General features: G+C 28.2%; 1 protein-coding gene across 4 annotated transcripts in view; it reads left to right on the top strand.

The window, feature by feature from the left end:
- The window catches only part of LOC129971364 (alpha-(1,3)-fucosyltransferase C-like), a 71,590-nt gene extending 45,004 nt beyond the window's left edge, over positions 1-26,586 (top strand). For 3 of the 4 annotated variants that reach the window (XM_056085060.1, XM_056085063.1, XM_056085062.1), the window contains exons 2-3: positions 23,576-24,466; positions 25,748-26,586. In XM_056085060.1, the coding sequence (XP_055941035.1) occupies positions 23,642-24,466; positions 25,748-26,359 (1,437 nt within the window). In that variant the 5' untranslated portion in view covers positions 23,576-23,641 and the 3' untranslated portion in view covers positions 26,360-26,586. Of the gene's footprint in view, positions 1-20,802; positions 20,941-23,575; positions 24,467-25,747 lie in introns of those variants that run through there. The other variant, XM_056085061.1, reaches the window with a different exon arrangement.
- Positions 26,587-26,856: the final 270 nt, after the last annotated feature.

Genomic DNA, 26,856 nt, shown 5'->3' with positions numbered 1-26,856 from the left:
TGAAGTGCATGCCTTCATTTCCGAGAGGGTCAGCTATCCTCATTTGTGTCTCATGTTGACATCACAGTCTACGTATGTATAAGAAATTTTCTGAATCAAAAATATGGACTTTTTTTCTACTTTTCATGTTTGATTTGGTTTTAAGGTAGATTATTATATTAAAAAGTCGATTTTTTTTATGAAATTAGGAGAAAAAAAATATTTAATATTTTTAATGTTTGAACCGATTTCTTTATAAAATCGTTAGAATTTGTTTCCAAGTGCAATTTTTGGCGAAGTTACACTGATTTTTTTTTTATTTGAGTTTACATACATTTTAATGTTATCTTGCATTTTTAGATGCTATTTTCTCACATTCTAATCTTTGATATAAATTTTCTAACGAAAAACCTCATAAATTAAATTCTAATGCATATTATTTTTGTGCAAATTTGATATAGTAATTTGTTAATAGGTTCTGCAGTTCCTGAATTAGAAAATAAATGATCTATTGATTTAGGAATATTTTTAGTTGTTTTAGTGTTTCACAACGTGAAAAAAAAATGAACATTTCGTTTTATTTATCCTTTGAACCTAAATATTTAAAGAATGGATTAGAATACAGCATTCCTTTTTTTTTAGTTCAGAAACTAGATAATATATTTGTTAAGCTATCTGCAACATTTTAAGCAAATCAGTTGATAAATCTCTAAACTAGAAGATTTTTGCTTTACACCTCTTTGGAGCCAAAAACAGGTCTTTTTTCTCAAATTTTTAAAAACATTTGCCACTAAACTGATGTATTTTGATTTCAAAATACATCAGTACATCATCAATACATCATACATCAATACATCATACAAATATGCAAATATTCTAAAATATAACTAGTTTCAAATGTTTTTCAAAAAATCCATCTGAACGTAATCACATACTTTAAATTCGATTTAAAATTCATGAGAATGTTTATATTTACTGTAAAATGTCACTGCGAATTTAGCATTATAATTTAAGATCAGGAAAATTCCAAAAAAATTTTATTACTGTAATATTGTATATACTTAATATACTTAGTGTGAATGCTTAATTCAATAAAATGTTCGCATTTTTTTTCTTCTTTTGATTTTCTTTTATTTAACAATAATAAAATGAATTGGATAGATCCCATTTAGTATTTTTTAACTTTGCACGTTGCCATTGTGTTTAATTAAAAGTACTTTGAATTTTTACATAATGCTATTATATTTATTTAAATTAATATTATATGGTCACATAATTCCTTTTAAGTTAATATTGATTAAATTAAGATAAAAAATTTGAAAATTAATTAGAATTCAAAGTAGATTAAGAGATACCATTACATATATATATATATATATATATATATATATATATATATATATATATATATATATATATATATATATATATATATATATATATATATATATATATATATATATATATATATATATATATATAAAGAATTACAAAATGTGCTGAAAATCCCTTTTCCCGAATTTTTGCTCACAGCAATGCGGATAGAGAAAGTATTTTTAGTGTGGTTAGGAGAAAAGACAAAACAAAAAAACCCCATAGAATCTAGTGTTGCAGCATGAATACAAAAACTCTGGAGCGGCTCCTCATCACATAAATGAATATGGGAGTTTGTTATGATGTTAAACTGAGCAATTGTAGTTTAAACAAAAGTCCTTACTATTTAATGAAACAAAAATAAAATGTATAACGTATAAAATACGAACATTAACATACAGTGTCTCACAAAAGTGATGGGACACTTGTGCTTTACAAAAGGAAACTGTAATAAAATAAGTTAAAAAAACATGTACAAAAATTTTTTGGGTGTCTTTCATATTTAAAGTTAGTAACAATTATTACATAACATACATTTTGTCAAAATATTAAAATATTAATTTTATAAAAATACAATTGTTTAGAACGGAGCAAAAAATGGCTCACATAAGTGATGGGACACTTACTTTTCCATCAAATATTTATCCAAAAAATTTTACTTTTTAAAAGGTTTTAATATTTTGTTGGATTTTCTTTCACTTTTAAAACATGATTTAATCTTCTTGGGATGGATTCGACTCATTTTTTTGTGATTTCTGGAGTGATTTTACCCCATTCTTCTTGAAGCACCGATTTTAATTGTTGTTTTGAAGAAATGGTGCGTTTGCGAATTCTTGATTCCAATTTTTGCCAAATATTCTCTATGGTATTTAAGTCTGGAGATTGTGGTGGTGCTTTTTATTATTTCAGGACAGTTATACAGCAGCCAGAGTCTAATGTTCAAAGCAGTGTGCTTGGGGTCATTGCCCTGGTAGAATTTAAAATCGTTATGAAGGTTCAATTTTCGTGCTGAAGATTTCAAATTTTGCTTTAAAATGTCAATATACTTGTACTCATCCATTATACTGTCAATAAAAACAAGATTACCAACTCCAGCGGACAACATATACCCCCATACCATAACTCCTCCTCCACCATGTTTTACTGTTTTCACCAAGTTCTGTTTGCGAAATTCTTCCCTGGGTTTTCTCCACACCAAGAATCTACCGTCAGAACCAAATATATTAAATTTACTCTCATCAGCAAATATAACTTTATTCCAGTAATCAGAATTCTTATTTATGTTGGATTTTAAGAAACTAGTCTGAGTTTTCTATTCTTTTCTCTTACGAAGAATTTTTTCCTGGCTACTCTACCGTGATATCCAGCATATCGAATTACCCTTCTAATAGTCTCAGGATTAACAATTATTCCATATAATGCCGGTAAATCAGCAGCAACTTTAGGAGCACTCTTCCTTGGATTTTTTTTAATATTTCGAACGATAATTCACTTTATTCCATTGGATAGCTTTGATGGTCGGCCAGGTCTTCTTTTATCCTGAATAATACGATTCTTTTTATATCGTTTAATGATATTGAAAACTGTTGAATGACTCAAGTTAACTGTTTCAGCAGTTTTTCTGATAGATTTAAAACGTTCAATATGCAAATTAATAACTAATTTTCGAATTTCAGGCGAAGTTTCTTTTCGTTTAGCATTCATGGCTGAACAGAGCTAAAAAACACAAAAATTCCAAAACAAACTGGAGAGAAATACTGCAGACGATTTTATAAATTATTGCCAATTGCTTTTGAGTAAAAATAAAACCACCAAAAATATTTTTATTGCTTATTTCAGACGAATTTTTTTGCATATCTAATGGTGTCCCATCACTTATGTGAGCTATTTTTTTATCCGTTCTAAACAATTGTATTTTTATTAAATTAATATTTTAATATTTTGACAAAATGTATGTTATGTAATAATTGTTACTAAATTTAAGTATGAAACACACTCACAAAAAATTTGTACATGTTTTTTTAATTTATATTATTACAGTTTCCTTTTGTAAAGCACAAGTGTCCCATCGCTTTTGTGAGACACTGTATAACAATCAATGTTAATTTATTTGATCAAAAAAATCGTGGTGTGTGATTTTTTTAAAACAATTATTTTAGTTATATATTTTGTCAATAATAAATGTCTTAAATAATTTTGTATAATCTTTAAAATTATTTGTTTTAACTAGATAATATTCTTACGAAACATCTATCCTTCAATTATTTGTTGATATTACGTTATCAGTAAAAAGCGCTACTGATGCTTGGGTAACCAATGCTGTAGAGTATGTAAGTTGCTCAGAAGAAACAGAAGGTACTGAAATTCCAGGCAACGAGCTGACCAAATAATATGTGAAAATTGTGACTTTCGAAGTGAATGTTTAGACATTCTTGCTGTATATTCTTTTCTTAAAAGAAAACTCAAAGAACTTCCAGCCTAGTAAACAACTTCAAAGGAATACTAAAGCACATCTCACTTCACTGTCATCAACATTCTTCGAATAGAGAATTTTAAAACTTATCCACTGCTAAGACAAATGCTTAAATGTTCGTAGTGATCATGTCGAAAAATAAATACGGTTATATATTTTTGGTAATAAATTCATTTTGTTAATTTTGCCCCCACCCTTCTTTTTTTTGCATATTTTGTTAAAGGGTTTTTTTTTAAAAAAATCTTTATATATAGTTACAATTTTTTATTTGTTACCCACTTACAGTGGCTCAAAAAAACTGAGAGTATACCTTATATTTACTTGATAAATCCGACTTTCATTATAAATAACACATTACCGGGAAGTGCAAACATGTTTTTATTTTTACACATAACAAATGGTTTAATTTAGAGCAAAAATAAGGAAAAATCAACAAAAAAACTTCTAAATTGAAAAGTTTTAGAAGCATTCTAAATAAACATGCGCAGAATTTTGCCTCAATAAATTGAGAATACACCAATGAAATTTTTGCAATATCACGCATAGAAACAAAATGTCATTATTAAGTTGCATGTCTTTTGGCTCTTATAATGGCCTCTAAACATCATGGTACCGATTCGGCCAATTTTTTGTGGTATCTGAAGACATTTTACCCCATTCTTCTGGCAACACTTGTTTTAATTGGGTTTTGTTTCTAATTTTGGGTTTTTGAATCACTTTTTCGATTATGGCCCACGAATATTCAATGGCATTGATGTCAAGGTACTATGGTGGTGTGTGTAACTGCTGTTTAAAATGAAAAATGCACCATATTTTGACGTTACTTGCATTCTGTTTGAGGTCGTTGTCCTACTGTAAAATGGAATTTGCATCTAAACCCACATTTCACACTTTCCTTTAGATTGCTGCGACCATATGGTTAATCCAACTTGTTGGAGAAACTTTTCAAATCATAAATAGAAGTGTAAGTGCTGAAATTGTGCGAAATGCCATTAGACAAGCTGGATATAAAAGTCGCATTGTTAGAGAGAAACCGTTCATCAGCTTGCAAATTCAGAAAAAGCATTTGAAGTTTGCAAAAACTCATCAACTGAAGACCAATAACCCTTGGGAAGAAAGCTATATTTAGTAATGGAAGAAAACTCAACATTTTTGGCATTGACAGTCATCGTTCTGTATGGAGAAAGCCTAATACTGCTTTGGATCCAAAAAAAATTACATACTACAGTTAAACATGATGGTGACTCCGTCATGATTTGAGTTTGTATGGCTTCATCCGGGGTAGGAAATTTAATTTTTATATTTGGCATTATAAACGATAGGGTTTACTTGGATATACTTAGCAGCAATCTAAAGGAAAGTGCTAAATATTTGGGTTTAGATGGAAATTTCATTTTCCAGTTGGACAACGACCTCAAACAGAATGCACGTAAAGTCAAAATATGGTGCATTTTTCATTTTAAACAGCAGTTACACACACCACCATAGTACCTTGACATCAATGCCATTGAATATTCGTGGGCCATACTTGAAAAAGTGATTCAAAAACCCAAAATTAGAAACAAAACCCAATTAAAAGAAGTGTTGCCAGAAGAATGGGATAAAATGTCTTCAGATACCACCAAAAATGGGTCGAATCGGTACTACGACGTTTAGAGGCCATTATAAAAGCCAAAAGATTTGCAACTAAATACTGACACGGTCTTTATATGCGAGATACTACAAAAATTTCATTGGTGTATTCTCAATTTTTTGAAACAAAATTCTGCATTTGTTTATTTAAAATGCTTCTGAAATTTTTCAGTTCAGAAATTTTTCGTCGATTTTTCTTTATTTTTACTCTAAATTAAACCATTTGTTATGTGTACAAATAAAAACATGTTTGCACTTCCCGGTAATGTGTTATTTATATTGAAAGTCGGATTTATCAAGTAAAAGTAACGTGTACTCTCAATTTTTTGAGCCACTGTACATTCGCATATTTTCTATTTCTTATTGCCACCTGATAATATGGGTTATTGAAACTTCTAGAAAACGTTTTTTCTATTACAGTTGCTTCGTTGAAGTGTAATAATCATTTTCTGATGAGTTCGATAAAAATATTAAAACCAGAATTTAAAAAGCATCATTTCATTCTTTTTTTATTCCGTTCATCAAAATATCATTCTTTATGGCTTTGATTGCGAAAATAGACTTCTTTTTAACTTATCGGTATCATGAAAGAACTAATTTGAATTCTGTATTTTTCATTCAGAAATGCACATAATTCGAATAAATTGGAATATTTTTGAAAAATAAAACTGGCAATATAAACGAAAATAATCGTTTGAAAAATAAAACTGGCAAAATAAAACAAAAATATTCTTCGACTTTCAGACTAATGTCCAAATTATAATCGGAAAACGACTTTTTTTAGTTTGCTTTGAACATTATCGTTTTCAAAATGAAAGTCATTCTGGTGATCGTTTGGTGGTGGCGTATATATTTGAATAATTCAACAATACATTTTTTTTCGATAACGATCGAATCTAAAGTTTTTTTCATAATAAATTAAAATGTGTTTTGATGAAATTGTCCCTTTGCAACTATATGTGTCTTCCTAACTTATTACAATATCGGTAATCCATATGGCTTTATATCTTACAAAAATTTCTACTTAAAAATAAAAAAAATTCTGTGCCATTCCGTTTTTTATAAATCGTTGTTTATTCGATTAACTTAATATTTCCTTCCTTTCGTGACACAACTAACTTCAATGTTGGCTCATAAACATAAACTCGTATGAAAACAAAACAAATATCGAATAATGATCAATTATTGTTGAATGCTTTAAACGCAAGCGATTCCTATATTCTGTTTCCTTTGTTGTGTTTTGAGTTGCTATAGCAAAAATGAAAAAGCAAATACGCAATATGATAATTTTGTCCTATATGACCAATCGGAAGTTTTACGCCTCATTAGGTTAAATGCAATTAAATTTCTGCAATTTTCTTTGGGTTGTGTGATGAAGTCATTGTGATAAACTAGTTCAATAAGCTGATTTTTAATTTGATTTATTCTTTATTTTATTTTAAATGTATTCATAGAAAATCAGAAATATATTAATACAGAAAAAAGTCATTATAGATCTTAAAAAATTACACAGACACAAAAGCAACTTTAAACAATGAAATCAATTTCTACTTTTTTTTATATTTGGGGCCATACAATCAAATTAGCAAAATAGGGAACTACTTATTGGCTTCATAACTTTTTTGAGAACACATGAAGACTCGAGGTGATTTGTGACATTTACAGATAATTTAAAGTCGCACTTTCATTTGATTTACAAGGGCTATACATTCGATCGTATCCAAATAAAGAACTGAATGTCTCTTAAATTTCAGAACATTATTCTTAAGGTCTGTAAAAGTGTTTTCTACTTTCATATTCTCTTGCAAATCAGTATGGTCCAAATTTATTCTGTTTTATTTTTCAGTTTGTTTACTTGTTCAGATGGCAACAGCCCTGACAAATTTTGTGTTAGAGAATTTATATTACGTTCAAAGAACTTTGCAATTTATGTATCACTTTAATTTAAAAGCACTTTTCAAATTTACTTATTTTTGTAAACGAGGCACTGTACTCTTTTGTAGGTCACCTGGGTTATTTCTGTTTGATATTGTTTTCGTTTTTAGAAGAATTATATATAGAAATGAATGTAAGTGCCTGGTTTTGGAAATTGGAAATGGTAAAAATTGCATTCATTTAGGGATCCCGCAAGACTTAATCCGGCTCTGCGTGTACTAAAAGAGCTTTACCGATTCACATTCAGAATCCGTTGCATATTTTATAGGATATTCTAGAAAATTAAACATTCCGATTTCTAATGTTTGTTGGTTATGTCATCACAGCACAGATGAAAACATACTAACCGATAGACGAGTTGAAATTAATGACTGTAGTATACAGATGTCACTATGATTTCTTAATTAAATTTTATTTCTCATCCTATGTTTAGTTGCCAAAAGGTTAATAAAGAAATAGTAAATAGATCTGGTTCTCTATATTTATCTGTCTAAAAATCTCTATGGTTAATTTAAGAGAAACTATAATCTCTCATAAGACAAATGGTCTCTTAAATCGTGTATGCACAGTGTCAATTTTAGATCTATTTTCCAAGCCATTATCTTTTCGTATGCAATCTATCATTCCAACCGAAGCAGTTGATGATTTCAACTATACATTATGCTATAAATAATTTATAGTTTCGTGAGAAATAAATTATTGCTCCATTTATATTCTTTCTGTGTAAGAAGCATATCTTTACTTTGAGTTCATTTGCCAATATATTTTTAATTTCTTTGAACTTTTAAATTTCTCTGTACCTTTTATACCTCGTGAATGTTTCAACTTTTTCTTTTCTCAAATAATTATCACACCAATGAATGTAACTATAACTGCACACGTTCTTATTTTTGGTGCCGTACTAGCTTTGTGTGTGAAAGAATCGTTTGAAAAATGAAATAAGCTGTTATCAACCTTCCCAAATGAGGACAGTAAGTATCTGGCTTCACTGCATTCAGACAATCAGTCAAACTTTAGTAGTTGGCAGAAAATTATAGTTAAAAAAAGTAGTTGGCAGAATTGGCCACGAAGCAATAAAAATTTGAGAAAGAGAGAATTAGGGTTTCTCCTGTTGTTGCAGGTTCTATAATGTAAATTTTGAACGAAATTTATTCTCAAGAAATCTTACTAAAATGCTAATTGAAATTTTAAGAATGTCACATTCTCGATTAGCCAAATTTAATAGCTCTAGGTAAGTATCTTATCCAGACCAGACATAACTAATTTACACATACACATTCATTTTTATTAGTAGTAGTGATTGCAACGAACATCATATTCAAATTGTTATTTTCCTATTTCCGTATTCATGTACGAATTTCACGATAGAAAGAACATTTGTATTATAATATCAAATGAAAATTTTATTAGATTAGATTCCTTCAGTTTTGAATGTTTAATAACATTTTAATATTTAACATTGTTATTTCAAACAATTTGTATCGAGACACATAATATTTATCATATTCACGGAAATTCAAAATTAGAATTTTTTTATAAATATAGTATGGCTAATTTCGAAGACAAGATTCAAAATTTATTATTCTGTGACAATTAAGCAACTATCAAATCGTTATTTTGAATGACTTGTCGCTTTAATTCAACCTAGATTCGTATATGAACACATTTCTTCTGTTTCCGCGTTGCTATGCGACATGCGATTTTCACGATTAGAAGAACATATGCATTATGATATCGCAGGAAGATTTTAAACTGGTTAATTAATTTATTTTTTAAAAAAAGGTGAATTATTTTTCTGAAGTTTTGATAAACAACGACTTACTTTTCTGAAATCGTTTTCAATAAGTTTGTGTTTTAAAAAGACGGTTTGTTTTCTTACACTTTTGGATTCAAAGTCTTCGTAACATTTCAAAATTCATCTTCTCCACAAACAATTTTTATCGAAATCAGTTCGAATAAATTATATCTATCTTTATGGATAATTAAAACGATAATTACGTCATATATTATTCATACTGTAAGACTTTTTAACGATATTTTTTTACTAAGGATATTAAATGCTGAAAATTAAGTTATTTATAGAATCGCTTTAGAATACCGAATGTAGTTTTATGACCAGGAACAAATTCAAAAACAATCTACAATCATCTTCAGAATAGCTGTGTTAAATGAAATAAAGATATTCATTCTAAAATCGGATGCCTTGCATGCCAGTTTTGAAAAGAACGAAAAGTTTTCGTTCGGAAAATTTAAATGGGTAAGAAGATTTTTTATTTTTAAAAGTAAAGAAAATATTTTCTAAAAGATATATCTTCAGTTTTTATTCATCCTAAAATAATTTTAAAATACTGACGCTTTATAACTATAAATCAGCAATAAGTTTTTAGTACATAAGAAATTTATATATTGATTTTGAAACCTTATTATTATAATTAATTTTAATATTATTTTATGATAAAATGCAAAGTAATATAATTATTTTTGAAAGCATATTTTTATAATTAGATGTTTTTGAATATGTACTTTAATTTTTAAAAAATATTAGTGTTGCGTTGAAAATTATTTCTGCAATATTATACATGCATTTTTAAAAAATCTTATTTATTAGCATCACACTTATGATAAATCTGGACTTATTATTATTATATTTAAATTTATTTAACTAGTTTTGTGTTTGTAAACACGTAATTTTGTGGTAAATTTTGCAATCATTTTCTGATATGCTAGAATTTTGAAATTTTCTTCATTTGTATGTTAACGATGACAATATGACTATTTTAATATTTTCAGAACTTACTTATTAGTGAAGTGATTAATGTAAAAAAATTTGATTCCATACAAATGGCATCCTATGCTTTTGAATAAATATAAATTTTGAGTTTAGCTTTGCATAAAACTTGTAATGATGAATATACATTAAAAAACTTAAGTGTTAAAAATGAGTAAGAGTAAATAATTTTTGAATTTTAGTACACTAATAAAAGTGTGTTTTAAAAGAATATTTTTATTAAATTTATTTGATGATGATTTTGTGAATACTTTACAAGAAAATGGGTGGAGGAGGTTCGATTAGTATTCTATTCTTACTATAAGGTCCAATTTTTAACAATTCCATTAATTTAAAAATTCTTTTAGTCGCTTTTGATGCTAACGGCAATTAAACTTTATAAATATTATCTGAAGATAATGTTTCTAAAAATTGCTGCCATACCTGAAAACCAAAAGTAATGATTAAAATTAGCTAAATTAAAGTATTAACTTTTGGTAAATGCATTTTAGTATTTGATATCTGTGGAATATAAATACCAATGATGCGTTCAAAGATTAATTCCAATGATTATTTCATATTTATTTTTTCAAAAAAGAATTTTTTTTTTTTCAAGCTGTTGATAAACAAATTTTAGAAAAATAAATAGACATTATGTTTCAGAATCGTTTTCATGAAACTCATATTTTAGATGAATAGTTTAGTTCTCGTCGTGACTAGCTGATATATTCGATGTTTTCCTTTCTCATCCTAATCTCTTTCATAAAAAAGCCCTAACTATTTAACTATTTAAACTATCATTATACGCTCTCTCTAAAATCTTCTAAATATTTCATAATTTGAATTGAAAAGTTGAAATTTTTTAAACCTAATAAAAGTTATAGTTATATTTTTATCAAATTAGTTGATGATTAAATATTGCAAACATCATCTGCGAGAGAGTAAAAAAAATACTTAACAAAATAGTACCTTACATATATAATTCTCAGTTTTTTAAATGTATGTAATATAATGATGAAAAAATACTTAAATAATATATTACAAAGCATAATATTCTCATATTGTCTGCAATTTTTTAAAGATGATAATATGATTAAAAAATAAATTTTGATAATACAACTTCTCAAAAAATTACAGACAATATTAAAAATTTTTTAAATCTCCGAAAGCTAAATTTTCCGTATGATATTTCTAATTTGCAAAGAATACTATGAAATTTATTGAATTACTGAGTCCCGCAATTCGAATTTAAATAAATAAAATTATTTAAAATGTCTATAAAATTTCCATTCATTACAAAGGATTAAAATTAAAATTATCTTTTATATATGTAGAAATGTAGGTTTTGATTAATAAAGAATTATCCAATTAGTTAATTATCAGGAAACAGTCTTTATGCTTTATAGTGTTTGCGAGTAAAATTAAAGGGAAATATATTCTCAAATTTTAATTTTTATACAGAACTCTATGTTAATGACTGTTTTATTTTTATTTATACAGATAAATATTTTTATACTGTTTAAAACATTCGTTAACGTAGATTTGCGAAATCTTAATTCTTTTTGCTCAGGCAGTAAAAATTAAATATGTGAACATAAGACATAGTATATTCTTTTTATTTACAAGCATTTTAAATCTTCATTGTGCCATGATTCATTTTTTAAATATTATCATTTCTTTTCTTTTAAAATCTTAGTTTTTAAGTTAAATCCAAATCTATGTATTAAAAAGAAACGAAAATATGTTAGACATAAAATGTACTTACTAATTTAATTATTAATAATTCTAAATCCATGTCTTAAGCATAAAATATAAATAAAAGTGTGTTCGGGATAAAATGTATTTTCTTATTTAAATATTAATAATTTAATTAATTTTAAATCCGTGTATTAAAATAAAAAATAAACAAGTCTATGTTATGGATAAAATGTTAAATGAAACATATATAAAATGTAAAGCTTTTAAAATTGCAACAAGATCGACATAAAATTAGAAATAAATTCTCAAGAGACGTTTTATGAAACTCGAAAAAAAACTATGTGAGAGAAAAACGCTGACTGAACTATGTGAATTAAATATTCAATACAATATTTAATCGATTTAGTCGACTAAAATTAATGAAATTCAATTAGAAATATACCAAGTTGAAATCCTTTCTCAAGAATCTTACTATGAAAGTCGATAAAAATTATATAAATGAGAATTATAAGTTAATTTTATAGATAATATTTTAAGAATACAAAATATAATCAATTAGTCAATCAAGATCAATCAAATTTCATAAATTCAAAATTTTAAACCCATTCTTAAGAATTAAGATCGGAAATTTGAAAATGTGATTTATGAGAAATTTTAGGCGGAAATACAGGCATAAATTAAATTGTTAAATTCTTAACAGTACATAATAAAATATGAATAATAATGAAAAGCTTATCAAAATAAATCTAAATTGTTTAATATTTTGCAATTCACATTCCTAAGTTAAAAACTGGCTATGCATTTTATAACAGAAAAAGTGTAAGCATTAAATCATCATTTGTTTTTTCAAGTACTGTTTTCGGAAGCGGAAGTTGACGTAAAGTATTTATAGCTCTGAAAGGGTTTTGTGTTATTCAACTGCTCCAGCGTTATCAAATGATGAACTAATATATAAATAAATTGCTTTATAAAAACAGACATCTGAGGAAGTTTGCGTTTCGTTATTATAGAATTTTTTTAAACTGATCTTATTGTAAAAATTCTTTAATTTTAAAATGCATTTATTCAACGCAGTATTAAACGAAAGATTTAGCATAAAACTCAAGAGTTTGTTTAACTTGTTTTATCAAGTTTTCAAGAGATAAAACAATTTTAATTAATAAAATTTAATGTTTTTAACATTATTGAAATATGCTTACTATTTTTATGAGGTTAGATTATTCTTTATAAAGCTCTAACTTCTACATTTACAGTTTCTTTAACCCTTCGTACAGTGGTCTGTAATCGGACGAAAAGGATTTAAGTGTTTTCATTCGACAATCGCGTGTAGGAAATAGAAAGATTTCTTTGGCTTTTGTGAAGGTAGAAAACAAATTTCCATTTCTTTGTTCACTTTTTGACCTCTACTTACCAACATAAGAGATTGCCATATCACTAAAAGAAGTTTGGAAATTTTTTATTATATTGGTTGCAACTTTCGTTCTTAAACAATTTGTCTTGCTAAAAATGAGGGTTTGACGGTTTTTCAAACTTGATTTTAAAAAACCGGTTTTTTAAAGAAAATTTGTCCCATTTGAAAACCGGTTTTTAAATTAAGAAAACCGGTTTTCCTGAAAGCCTAGATATTCATCTTCTTCTTCGAAAAAAATATTGAATTTTATCGGATGAGACCTGTTTGTGTTGCAGCTGAAGGCTTAGGGCAACGAGATGCCAATTTATTAACAAATGAAGGTATATTTGAATTTCTGTTAAATGAACTAAATAATTTAAACACTGAAATAAGTTTGAAATTGTTATATGCTTTAGAAGAACGAATTCAAGAAAGAAGGCAAGTAGAAGTAGCAATTCTTTTGCTATGTTTGCAAAATCCACAAAACATTTCTTGTTCTGCGAAGAAATCTAGTGTACTTTCTTTAGCTTCAAAAACCGAAATTATTAAGTTATCTGGAAAGATAGTGTCTAGAATATTTCCAAATTCTTATGTGGAAACCGATTCTGATGAAGAGCAAACCGAAGAAACTACTCATCAGAATAATGCTTTTTTTTTTTTATATAAGAAGCCATGGAAAAATCAATTCATAAGTTTCTTGAAGACCTGAAGGAAAAGACAAATCCAAAGACATTGAAAGCTGAATTTTCATTATTTGAGGCAACGAATAAAAGAAAAAAAAGCTTAGATTTGTTATTTGATGCCATGAAACCAAGCTCAGTAGTTATTGAACGAGTCTTTTCAATTTCAGGCAATATAGTGTCCAAAATATGAACAAGATTTAACCACCTTTCAGTGAATATTTAAAGTTTTTTAAAATCCTATTTTCTTAGAAGAAATTAAAATTAGTGAAAATAATAAAAATATTATTTAAAATTTTGTTTGAGTTTTCGTTATTTTGCGTAAGTAATATGTATATGTTATCCTTGTTTATATATATATATATATATATATTGAATTTGATATTGATATTTTTTATGTTTGTTATTTTATATAAATTAAATAAAGTTTTTTTTCCTATTCTATTTTTTTTGACAAAAATTCGAAAACCGGCTAAAACTGGTTTTTTGGAAATATTGAATTCGAAAATCGGTTTTTCAAAAATTTCGTTTTTGTATAAATCCTACTGAAAATCGAATTGTGGATAGTAAAATTAAATTTTACGCAGAAGACATTGACATTTAATTGTTTTATTTTATATTACCCATCTTCGATGAAGAACTTTCCCATCATTAGAGTAGTTTTAATTTAGTTATATCAATTAACTTTAATATTTGCAATTTAATTTTTGGTAAACTTTAAACATTAATTACAAATGAGGAAATATTTTTAAAAAAAGCCTCGGATATTTATTAATATTTGAAATAGATATTTTCGAATAAAAAAATTGTACTGAAGGTTCTTTTTATATTTAATGAAACTTATGATTAAAATTCTTTCATTATATTAGTAAAGATCGTTAGACGGAATGGCTACCCAAAACACTGAGATTTAATGAAGCCTGTTTTTTTATACATATTATATGGATAATTTCCATTTAGGTTAATAGAATTACACATTTTTAGCTAATTACAAAATGCTTGAGTTAATTATAAAATAAAAAATGAGGAACTTAATTTCTAAAGAAACCTTTCAGAAGATTGAAAGGCGTTTTTATGATCTCAGTTGAAAAGTTAATCACCAAAACTAATTGCAAAACAGATCTTTTAAAAACAAATCAAAAATCTATTTAACAAAAATTTCATACTTTCTCATCATAAGTCTTGGAGAAAAGAAATAATTGAATTAAAAAAATGTTAAAGTAATGAAAATGAAACGCATTTTATTTCATTTAAAGAAATTAAATTCAAAAACTAATTTTTTACTTTTTTTGGCAAATTATAGACAAAATATCTTATATCTTATCAAAAAATAATATTTATACAATTGAAATAATATTTATATTATTATTATAACAAAAAAAATAATACTTATACAATCCGAAGAAAATTTTGTATTATTATTTTGAAAGAAAAATCATACATTATAAAGATATGATAAAACGCTGAAACTTTTTCTATTTTCATTTAACAATTAAATGTATTTTGTTTAAAGTGTTTTAAAAACTTTTTAAAATTAAAGAAAGAATTAAATTAAAAAAATTATTAGAAAGATATTTTCTTTAATTTTATATAAAAGTAATTTTTGACTATAAAATTTCCATAAATTATTGCAGAAAAAGATGCAGAAATTTCTCTTTGGTTTTAATTAATATAAATTATAATTGAAATTATAAAATGAATCATTCCGATGTTTTCATTCCTGTTCTCTAAAATTTTTAACAAATTTGGTTACACCAGATTCAATAGTCTGCATTGTAGAACGGCAAAAATCAGAAACACACACGCATGCTCACAAATCGCTTTTATTAGTTGTAGAAATATATCATTTTCTGAAAAAGAAGTAATTCTACAAAAATTTCTTCAAAGCTTGAAATACATGTAAACATAATTTTCCAGATTCATGACCGAAAAGGAGAAACTTTTGAAATTTTAACTTTGATTTATTTCACCATGGGAGTGATACTATATACAGAGAAAAGACAATAAGAGATGTGTCAATTTACATCGCGTTATAAGAGTGAAAGTGACCGAAATTTTTTCCTTCAGTGATTTTACTATAAGATTTCGATAGGGGTTTCTTGCCCGCGTATTGATTTAGGCAAGGGAATTTTAGGTATCATTGAAAGGTATGCGTAAGTGTTATTTACTCTCACTTATTTGTTAATCGTGTGTTAGAAATAATTAAATTTTAAAAAAAATGGGAAATGGATCCGGAAATAAGAACATTTTGAATTAAAATTAGGAAATTAATTAAGATTTCAATTAGATTTAAAAATGTCATTACGTACACGTATCTAAGCAAAAGATTTTTATTTAATCCATTGTAATGCGAGTAAACTTAATTGTTTTTCTATGCAATTACAGATTTCAGCGAAAAAAATCAGAATTCCTCATGCATAACTTCCTTTTTGTCTTCTTAAGTTAAAAAAAAATGCTATCATAAGCAAAAATCTGGAAATAAATTTATTTTCCTAGAATAATATCATATAATAATAACTGATTCACGATAAAAGAAAAATTAAAGAATTTTAACATTATGGAAGAAACTGGAAGTATTTATTTTAAATTAATATTAAAAAAAAAATGGTGAAAAAATAAAATAAAGCCAAGAAAAGAATTTAAAACCATTGACAAAATGTGAATCTTTAATTGAATGTAATTTCTGTGCTTGCAACTCGTGAATGGTTCAAGAAAAAAGCGAATAGCTTTTTTTGTGTGTGTGTGTGTCATTTCTCTTGCACAATAAGAGGTATTGCACATCATTTAAGGTTAAAAATTTACCTGTAGGAGATTTTTTTTTCTTCCTTCAAACTTCCAAGAAGCGATAATTACTTATTTCCTTCCATTTAAATTTGTTTTATTTCTTTCTTCTTAAAACTTTACACAAATTACTATTTTAAGAATTGATTAACAAATTTTTTTTGTATCTATTTTTATACTAACAACCGGAATTTTCATGACGTAAAAAAAACTCGGGATGTAAAAAGGAAACGGAAAGTGGTTTTTGAAATAAATGACGAAATACGTCCCAAAATAATCCTAATAGTGTTCCCATAAATAGCCCAAATAGCTAAAATAATGTTGCTTCCAAACAGGGCATTAATGGAGCTAAATTAAGGGAGCGTGAAGTTATTTTAGGAGAATGTCGTCGTTCAGCAGTCTGAATGGACAAGACATTCCAAATAAATATTATTCATATTTAAAAAATTATAAGTTTTTTTATATTTTAAAAATAATATCGATATCGTTTGTGGAAAATCAATATTTTTTATTTAGAATAGTTAACTGTGATTTTAAATTTAAACTTTTTTATCCGTTTTTTTTTTGTTCTCCAGAAATTATAATAGACTTCAATTTGTAATATTAGTAGTTAATTAGTAAGATTTCATTAATTGATTATTTTTGTACAACCACTGCAAGATTATGACAATCCTTGATAAAGTATGAAAAGAAATTCATCAAAACATTTCATAAAATACATTTTATTTTTATTTATTTTTTTATTTAAATTAAAATATTGAGGAATTGAAACCTATTTTATTTATAACATAATCTTTCTTTTTAATGAATTCTAGTTACATTAATTTTAATGTTTTTAACTTATAATTTAATGCAATTATCATCACTTAATAAGCTGATTTCAATTTTCCAAATTTTGGACAATGAAGAAAAAGCAGGGTTTTTCCAACTGAGTGCGAAAAATTTTAGTCTTTCTATCTGATATAAATAGTTAAACCATGTTAATTCAAAAGGCCAAAGAAAAGAGAATTATCCATTATTAGCAGCGAAAAATATAGATGTTGCTTCCTTTTCTAAAATTTACAAAATTCAGATGATTATATCGTTTGCTAAGTGATATCATATCATATTCATCGTAGCATTTTTATCCATAAAAAGAGTTGTTTGAAATATTAAAAAAATAATAAATAAGTGATGTAATAAATTAATATTTTTTTATTTATTTTAATCATGTTCTTCATTTATAGAAGTACTAATGAAACCCAACGAAATTTGTTGATTTAAAACTCCATTTTTTTAACAAAATATCTTAACAGATGGTGAGAGATAAATATTTTTCTGAAGAACGTATTGTCGTGTTCAGAAATTTAAAATCAAACCAACGTACTCCATACCAATAGTACAGTAACTGACGCATTTTGACCACTCCCGAGTATTGTCATGTTTATAAATTTAAAATCAAACCAATGTTATACATACCAATTGTACAGTAATTAACTCATTGCTGACCACTCTCTAGTATTGTCATGTTCATTTATTTAAATCAAACCAACGTAGTCCATACCATTAGTGCAGTAATTAAAGCGTCTTTTACTACTCCTGAATATTTTCATGCTCATAAATTTAAAATTAAACCAACGTAGAGCAATCCAATAGTTCAGTAATTAACATATTCTTAACCACTCTCATGTAAACTGGTATTTTCAAACTGGCATTGGTTTACATTAGATAATTTTCAACGCCAAATTATTAGTCAACCCAGCCAGCTTCTAATGAAGATATGTATATGAAATGGTTATCGTGTGGTGTTCGCCATTTGCCAAGGACACGCATTTGGTTCCTTTGGTAATCGCATTCCTAATAATATGCCGCTGGTCAATCAAGGGTGTGCGAAAGTAGGGTTTGATAATGGCAGAAAACTCAAAAGATCGGAATTCAAAATGAAACAAAAAAATTATAGCACCGAGTTTCTGCTTGTGGAAAGTGAAAACTGTGCCTACTAATTAGCAATGAAAGATATGTCCCAAGAATTTAACGTTAAAGCAATAAAATATTTAATATTTTTCATGAACCCATAACTTACTAAAAAGAATATACATATATAAATAATTAATATACAAGGGGTGTTCAAATGAAAAGGTACGAAACGACACTGTGGGGATAAATGAAGATTTTATTCAAATTATACACCATAGACCTGAGCACAACGATCCCATTGATTAACGAACCGAAGAATTCTTTGTTCCCAGAATTCCTGTGGCCGGGACGAGGCCCAGTCCTTCACAGCGTCCTTGAGTTCGCCCTCCGAGTTGAAGCACTTCCCTTTCAGATGTTTTTTTTCAGGGGACCAAACATATGAAAATCGCAGTGCGACATGTCCGGGCTGTAGGGCGAATGGTCGAGCTGCTCACACTTGAACTTGGCCAGTTCCACATGTGTGACCCTGGAGACGTGCGAACGCGGGCTATCATGAAGCAGAACCACACTCTCCGTGAGTAGCCACGGTCTTTTGTTCTTGATGGACCTGCGTAGTCTTCGGAGTGTCTCACAGTACACATCGAAGTTAATGGTTCTTCTGTGTTCGAAGAATTCAACAAGTAGCGGACCTTGGACGGCGAACTCAAAGGCGCTGTGAAGGACTGGGTCTCGTCACGGCCACAGTATTTCTGGGAACTAGGAATCCTTCATCTCGTTAATCAATGGGATCGTTGTGCTCAGGTCTATGGTTATACTCTGAATAAAGTTTTCATTTGAACACCCCTTGTACTAATATTATAACTAGCAGGAGTTATATCCCCAAATCTTTATCGCAAATCCTACAATAATTTATAGAATTAACCTCGCATAAAATTCTGTAGTTTGGGTGAGGGCCACGAAAACCTTGCGTATCATTGACAAACGATGCTTAAGAAATACAGATGTGGCGTAAATCTAGAGTTTTTATTGATTCTTCCGCATCAGTATGTATTTTGGAATACCGACCAATTGGAACCAAAATTTGACACGGAAGTACAGTTGCAGTCACACAATGACATATCGAATTTCTTTAAGCCATTGCGTTTTTCATTTACTGTGTTTACAATACATTCGAAAGTATAGACCGGCAGACTATCAACTCTTTGATGCATTTCGTTCAAAATTTGATCAGAATCGACAATCAGAATTTGATCTGTTATCGAGTTCACATATATTCAAACATTCAGATAGACTTTCTATGATAGGATTTCCTTCAAAGTTTGCTAGAAATCTATAAATTAGTTCTTAAGTCCGTGCATCAAATTTCATCTGTTTAGTTCGAAAAGGTACTATTCACAAATAGAGGGACTAGCATAATGCCAAAAAAACTAGTTTTTCGAACTCAGAGAGGTATAAAATGTGCAGATTCTTCAAAATTTTGAATTCAAATATTTTTAAGATTATAATACTTTCTCTATACTTCGTATTCGAGAAATTAAAAATGGAATAAAATGCTTAATCAAAAACAACCCCTGAAAGTATTATTAAATTAATTCTTATCATTTGACGTTTAATCTACCTAAACTTATAACATTATTAATTTCTTAGGAATATCAATGCTAGTGATGATTATGATACGATAGTAATGAGTGCTCAAAAATATAAATATAAATCAAGGAGTAAGAAAGAAATTAGATTGCAATTCATTGTGCTAGCATTCAACATAATGAATAACTTTCGAATGATTTCAAAATTTGATAATAAGCTTCATTTTTTGATTATCAATTATCATGTAATCAGCTGTCCCTCTCTTTTTGCATATTGCTGTGAAAAGAGTTTATTAAAACATTTCCTTTTATCTAGCACTTGAGAAGGAATATATGAATAGGAAAATCTTTTTATTTCGCATCGTTCTTTACATAAGAGCTCTGATGTTTTGATACCTGTTTCACTGTGTTTAAAATTTGAGTTAGTTGTATTGTAGATATTTCTTAGTGTCAGTTTCCCAATAAGATATCCCATTGTCATCAATTTACAAAACACTTTGATGATATCAGAGCTATTTTGTAACGATGACGAGGCATGTATTTTAGTTGTTTATACTTTTGATTTGATTGTTGAATCAACAATGAATGACAGGTGGCAGCTAAGAACGACATGACTCATTGCATTAATTTTATTCAGCACGCTATTAACAGATGCTTTTACATGTGTATGGATGCTCGAGTTACGCCCTTTTCAGAGTTTTTTTACTGTAGTATTCTTTTAATGATGCACAAGCTTTTGCTGCATGGTGGTAAGAGATCAAATTTTATTGATTAATATTTTTGAATTTTGTATAACTTTTGCACATTTATAGGGCATTTAGATGTGACAGTATTTATTCATGCAGCGTCAAATTGAAATGATAAATGCATTATTGTATTCTGTCTTTAAATTATCTGCAACTCATCGTCCATATGTTATTTTCTCGTAAAAAAATATAAAATATTGTAATTATTAGTTTTCAACTTGATATTAATTAGTTTTCTTCTACTATCCAACAAATCATTTTTTGAATTTTTGTCTGTCTGTAGACATAGTAGTTCAAAAATGGAACGAAAACAAAGATGTCATTTGGCGATCTTTGTGACATCTAGATTTGATAGTATCGATTCATGTAGCATCAAATTCAAATGATAAATGCTTTATTGTATTCTGCTTTAAAATGGTGCGTAAAATATTCCTCTGTTTATTGTTATTTCCTCTCGAACAAAATATAAAATATTATAATTATGAATTTTTCTACTTCTTGATTTTTATTAGTTTTCATTTTGCAGTCCTATAAACTCATTTTTCGAATTTTGTCTGTCATGAGATATAACGAAAAACGAACTCAAAAATTTAATGAAAACGAAGAGGGCATTTGAACATGTTGTCTTTATACCAAAACAGTGTCAAATATTCAATGAAATCTTCCCTAATAAAATATCTCTATCCTCCATATGCATGTGAACATGATCTCATGAAACATATTGATGAAATATGGCATAGGGTTTTATCGCCTAGACTGGAGATTTGTACCAAATGTTTGATAAATCAATCATAGGTTTATTATCTGTCTGTGTGTCTCTGTCTATTCGTCTATGAGCGCGATAGCTCAATAATTCTACTAATGAGGTTTGAAATGTAGTATGTGATCCCTACGTCAAAACTATTGATCGGTGCCAAATTTTGGGCCAAACAAGTTTCAGGAAGAGATATAGTTCTTACACGCATACTTAATTCTCTTCATTATTAAAATCGATCATAAAACATTCTCGTTAGCTTACTTTTGAGAACCCCACAGTTGAGTTTTCACTATTTATTTGACATTAATCATACGAGCATTAATTTATTCCGGTTGTCGTTTTATTTTAGAAGTTAAAAATTTGTAGCGTCTGTTTAATTGTGATATATAATTGATGTCTTTAAGTTGAGAATCTGAAAAAATTTATTATTTTTAAATTAGCTAATAACAATTTTAGTATTTTCTTTTATTTCTCGTAAAAATAATATTCTAAATAATTATATGTGATTGTATATATATATATATGTGTGTGTGTTGTGTGTGTATGTGTGTGTGTGTGTGTGTGTGTGTGTGTGTGTGTGTGTGTGTGTGTGTGTGTGTGTGTGTGTGTGTGTGTGTGTGTGTGTGTGTGTGTGTGTGTGTGTGTGTGTATTTAGTATATCGTTTATAATGTTTAGCTGCTTTATATGCTTAATCATCATATGATATATAGCAGAAGTATTTCTGTCATAGTAATATTTCATTCAATTTTGCAAAGATCTATTTACCTGCCATGTGCTTTAAATTAAAAAAAAAAAGACTTTTCTTGCGAACAGTTTTTATAATTCCAAGGATCAAGTGGATGTTTTTTTCCTTTTCCTTTGTTAGCATTCATTTTGTAAATTAATTGATCAATATTTTTGAATCAACTCGGTAAAATTTTCTTCTTATATCGGGGATGGAAATGTTAGTATTGCATTCTTCAATAGAAACATGGAGCCAAATTGTATTCCAGTTTTATGATTAGCACATTTTGAGAGTAATGATATATTTTTTTGAATAAAAAATCATAAAATAAACAATTTTTATATTTTAAAATACAAAAAAAATGTAGCATAAATTACATTTTTACTCACAAATAGCTTTTAATTAATAACTTAAATATTTGGTTTATGTAGTTTGATTAAATTTTTCTTCTTTATTTTACTGTAAACCACTTGATATCATTTGCTTGTAAGTTGTTACAACTTGCCCCATAACCGGGCAAGTTGTAACAGCCGATTAATTTTGAAAAAATATTTCTTTAGATAAAATTAGTCAAATTATTGAATGTTTTTGTTGCATATAATTAATAAATAACTAAGCTCTAAAAAATAAATGTTTATTATCATGGAATATCGAATACTTTTTAAAACATAAACGTTATTCCGAAAATTGTTACAATTAGCTCCTACTTCCTCTAATAATAAAAAAAGACTGAAGGTTGTTAATAGCTGAATTGTATGTACAGATAGATAGATGTATGTGAATAGGGAGTACAAGTAACTTAGTTGTGTGTACAGGTTTGTCGCTAGGAGAGGTGTGACTAGAGATGTTATTACCAATAGTAGTGGAATCTGAATTGGAAGACGGAAGTAAATGTCACCACGAACTCTTGACTCTATTTCAGGAGTTAGGAAAGTTGAACGTAGATGCATATCAATCCGAATATTTAAAAATTATTTAAGGAGTTTCGGTTGATACTTTGACAAATTTATTGTTCTAGAAATAAATAAAACTGTTTTTTTTATATGGAAGTTAAACATTTTCTAAAAGTAATTATTAATTTAACTTCTAATGTTTCTGGATTGTTTCCAGTGATCAATAAAAAAAATTTTTAATTTTGGTTATTTTTCTTTTTCAGAAGAAAAATAAATATAAAGATGATTAAAATCCTCATTGGCCAGGGGTTACCTGCATCTCCAGAAAAATGGACAAAGTTCCGATCTTGAGGCGTCTTCCTAGGCGCATGGTTGTGTGCCTGCACTTTACGTGTGCAATTCTTGGAGCTGGCGCATTGTTCACTCTTTACTTAGAAAGTGAGACTACAATCACTTCAACCGTCCCAAATGTCTTGACGACTGAAAAAGTGGCCTCTGAATCATCGAGAAACCCCCGATTTTCATCCTCAAAACAAGATGCAAAAATTGTGCCTCCAGGCTGGTCCTGGACATCGAGTTATATCATTCCATCAACAAATGGAACGAAGAATTCTGATTCTCTTACGAGCAAAAATAGTTCAGTTCCACTTGCTTCTCGCCATTACACAGCATTCCATGATAAAACTAAATATATTTATGTGAATTCTGCTTCAACCACTTCTACTTACCGTCCAGCAAGGCTCACATATGGTGTCGTTAAAAAAAGACCCACCCCAACGCCAATCCCTGACACCTGTCAGTCTTCTAGTATGACAGATGTTAAACTTATCCTCCTCTGGACACCTTTCTTTGGCTTTTGGGGTTACTTTCCTCAAGAGGGCTTTCAACAGTGCAGCCGTTGCCGAAATTGTCAGGTTACTACTGACAGGTCCAAACTCGAAGAAAGCGATGCAGTGATATTCCATGCCAGAGACATGTCGCTTTCTGATTTGCCACCAGTTAGATATCCTCATCAGCGCTGGATATACTATTGTTTAGAATCTCCTCCTTATTCAGATTTTCCTGGACTGCTACATATGAGAAATATGTTCAATTGGACTATGACATACAGATCAGATTCTGATATTGTTGTACAGTATGGAATGGTTGTGAAAGTAAGTCAATAGCTAAATTATCTTTCAATTTTCCATGTGCCTGTAATATCTCATATTTACCGTTAATTATTTTTTTGTTTAAATTCAACTTAGAAATAGAATTTTTTGGAATGTATTTAATGATTTTTTTAATATTTTTTTATTTATCCCCCCCCCCTTTTTATTAAAAATTTTACTTCAAGCTTTCTTTAACAGAAGGATAAGTTTAAACTTATCCATCATTGATAAATCATCCGAATTCGACAAATTCCGAATTCAAGTTTCAGTGCAGCTATATTTATGAAATTATTTTCGAGTTACTAGCACATTTTTTTGGTGTATGGACTCGAAACTATAGATTTTTTTGTTATCCAAATAAATTTCGCTGTCACGTTTTATCACAGAAATTAATATTTTTTCTTTTATTTTCCCTTGATATACTAATTTTAGATTGAATAGAATTCTAGTTCATTTAAATGGATTCTATATTTAAATAGCGTTTTCGGAGAATTCATGTCATCATTAATTTTAAACTATCCTTTTCTAATACAAAAGCCATTTGTTTCAAACTTAATTGTCATTAAAAAAGACAAAATGGATTTATGACAAAAGTTACATAAAATCATGCTTACTTTTCGATACAATCACTGAGAAAATACAGATATTTGTCATATTGGTGGACCAAATTAAAATTATAAAAAGAATATTTCATTCGATGATAGTGTAAATTATATCAGGAAATGGAAGATTTCGTGGATACTTCTATAGATTGGGAAGGATGCAAGATAGTACATGTATATGTGGTCTAGCACTGCATAACAGAATGAGTCTAACGCAAAGAAATTCGAGGCAGACTCATTATGGATAGTAATTTTAACACAATATTACAATACCCTGCAAGTTTAAAAGTATTAAAAGTAATGATGGAAAAGATTTCTAGCCTTTAACCAACAGTTTGAAGATTCTTTGAAATTTTGTTGGCGACTGTTTTTGTATGCAAAAAGTTGGAGTTAATGAGCGTAATAGCCAGTCACAATAATCATGTTTATACGGTTTAGTTCTATCGGTAACGGTGTGACTGGCTGTAATAAAAAAAAATAATAAAAAAATAAAACTTTTCTTAGTTGTAAATCATATTTATAATGAAATGTTATTTTTAAAGCATTTTTTAGCATGATTTATTGAAAAAAAAAGGAATTTTACATTATTCTTTCAAATAATCAGACATTTAAGGATTAATGTATTTTGACTATGGCCATGTTTTATTCTAATTATGGTTTAAAGCTCTTCTTTTTTTTTCAGACTCACCCAAGGAAAATCGACATGCAGACCTTACTGTGGTCATTCAGAAACAAATCTAAATCTGTCGTGTGGATGAGTAGCCACTGTCCTACAGATGGTGGCCGCGATTCTTATGTAAAAGAACTGCGCAAGTACATTGACGTGGATGTTTACGGAACATGTGGTACTTTGATTTGTCCACCCGAATCCACAGGGAAATGCTTGCAAGAGTTCTCCGACAAGTACAAGTTCTTCTTGGCTTTTGAGAACACCATCTGCAAAGATTACATAACAGAAAAATTCTTTAGAACTTTGAAATACAACATCATACCTGTTCTGTTTGGCGGCGCCAAGTACGACAAGTTCGCGCCACCGGCTTCGTACATAGATGCCTTAAGCTTTAAATCTCCTAAACATTTGGCATTCTTCTTGTCTGGTGTTGGCAAAGATTTTAAGCTCTACAGCAGTTATTTCCGATGGAAAAAGAACTATTCTGTGGTACTTAGCAGTCAAAAAGAATGTGATTTATGTGCATTATTGCACAGAACTGACTTGAAACCATCTTCTTATTACGATATAAGAAAATGGTGGGTTGGCGAGTCCAACTGTCGAACATGGAAACCAAAACGATGAAAACTGACTATTTTGAAACTCATGATGGTATTCGTCCCAATGATACGAAAGATTTTTCCATTTGTAGCTACGCCAGGAAATCGTAACTGATCATATTTGTTTGTGTTTTTATATTTTTATTTTGTTAAAATATATTTTTTATTGATTTGTGAAAAAAATAGCTTATTTTGTTTATGACTCACATTTTTTTATTTAATTAGAAGTAAATAAAATCATATCTTTGTTTATTTTTCTTAGAAGTGCGATTGTTTTTAGAAAGCTACTAGAGTACAGTCATCCAAAATAATTTTCCTTTGCTTAATTTCTTTGAAAAATATTTGAAATTAATTGATTATGCATTTTTGTTCGTTTAACAGATTGCAATTAATGATTTATTATGATTATAATCCATTTAGACAATTTAGAACATTTCAATGGCCGTCTTGAGGAAAATCTGCCAGTCAACGCAGAATATGCATTCTAATAAGTAGTTGATAAGCCTAAAATGAAATCCAAAT

This window comes from Argiope bruennichi, chromosome 6 (genome assembly GCF_947563725.1).
Source record: "Argiope bruennichi chromosome 6, qqArgBrue1.1, whole genome shotgun sequence".
Classification (NCBI taxonomy): domain Eukaryota; kingdom Metazoa; phylum Arthropoda; class Arachnida; order Araneae; family Araneidae; genus Argiope; species Argiope bruennichi.
Note: the sequence above shows the minus strand (reverse complement) of the source record. Positions and strands in the feature narration are given on the sequence as shown.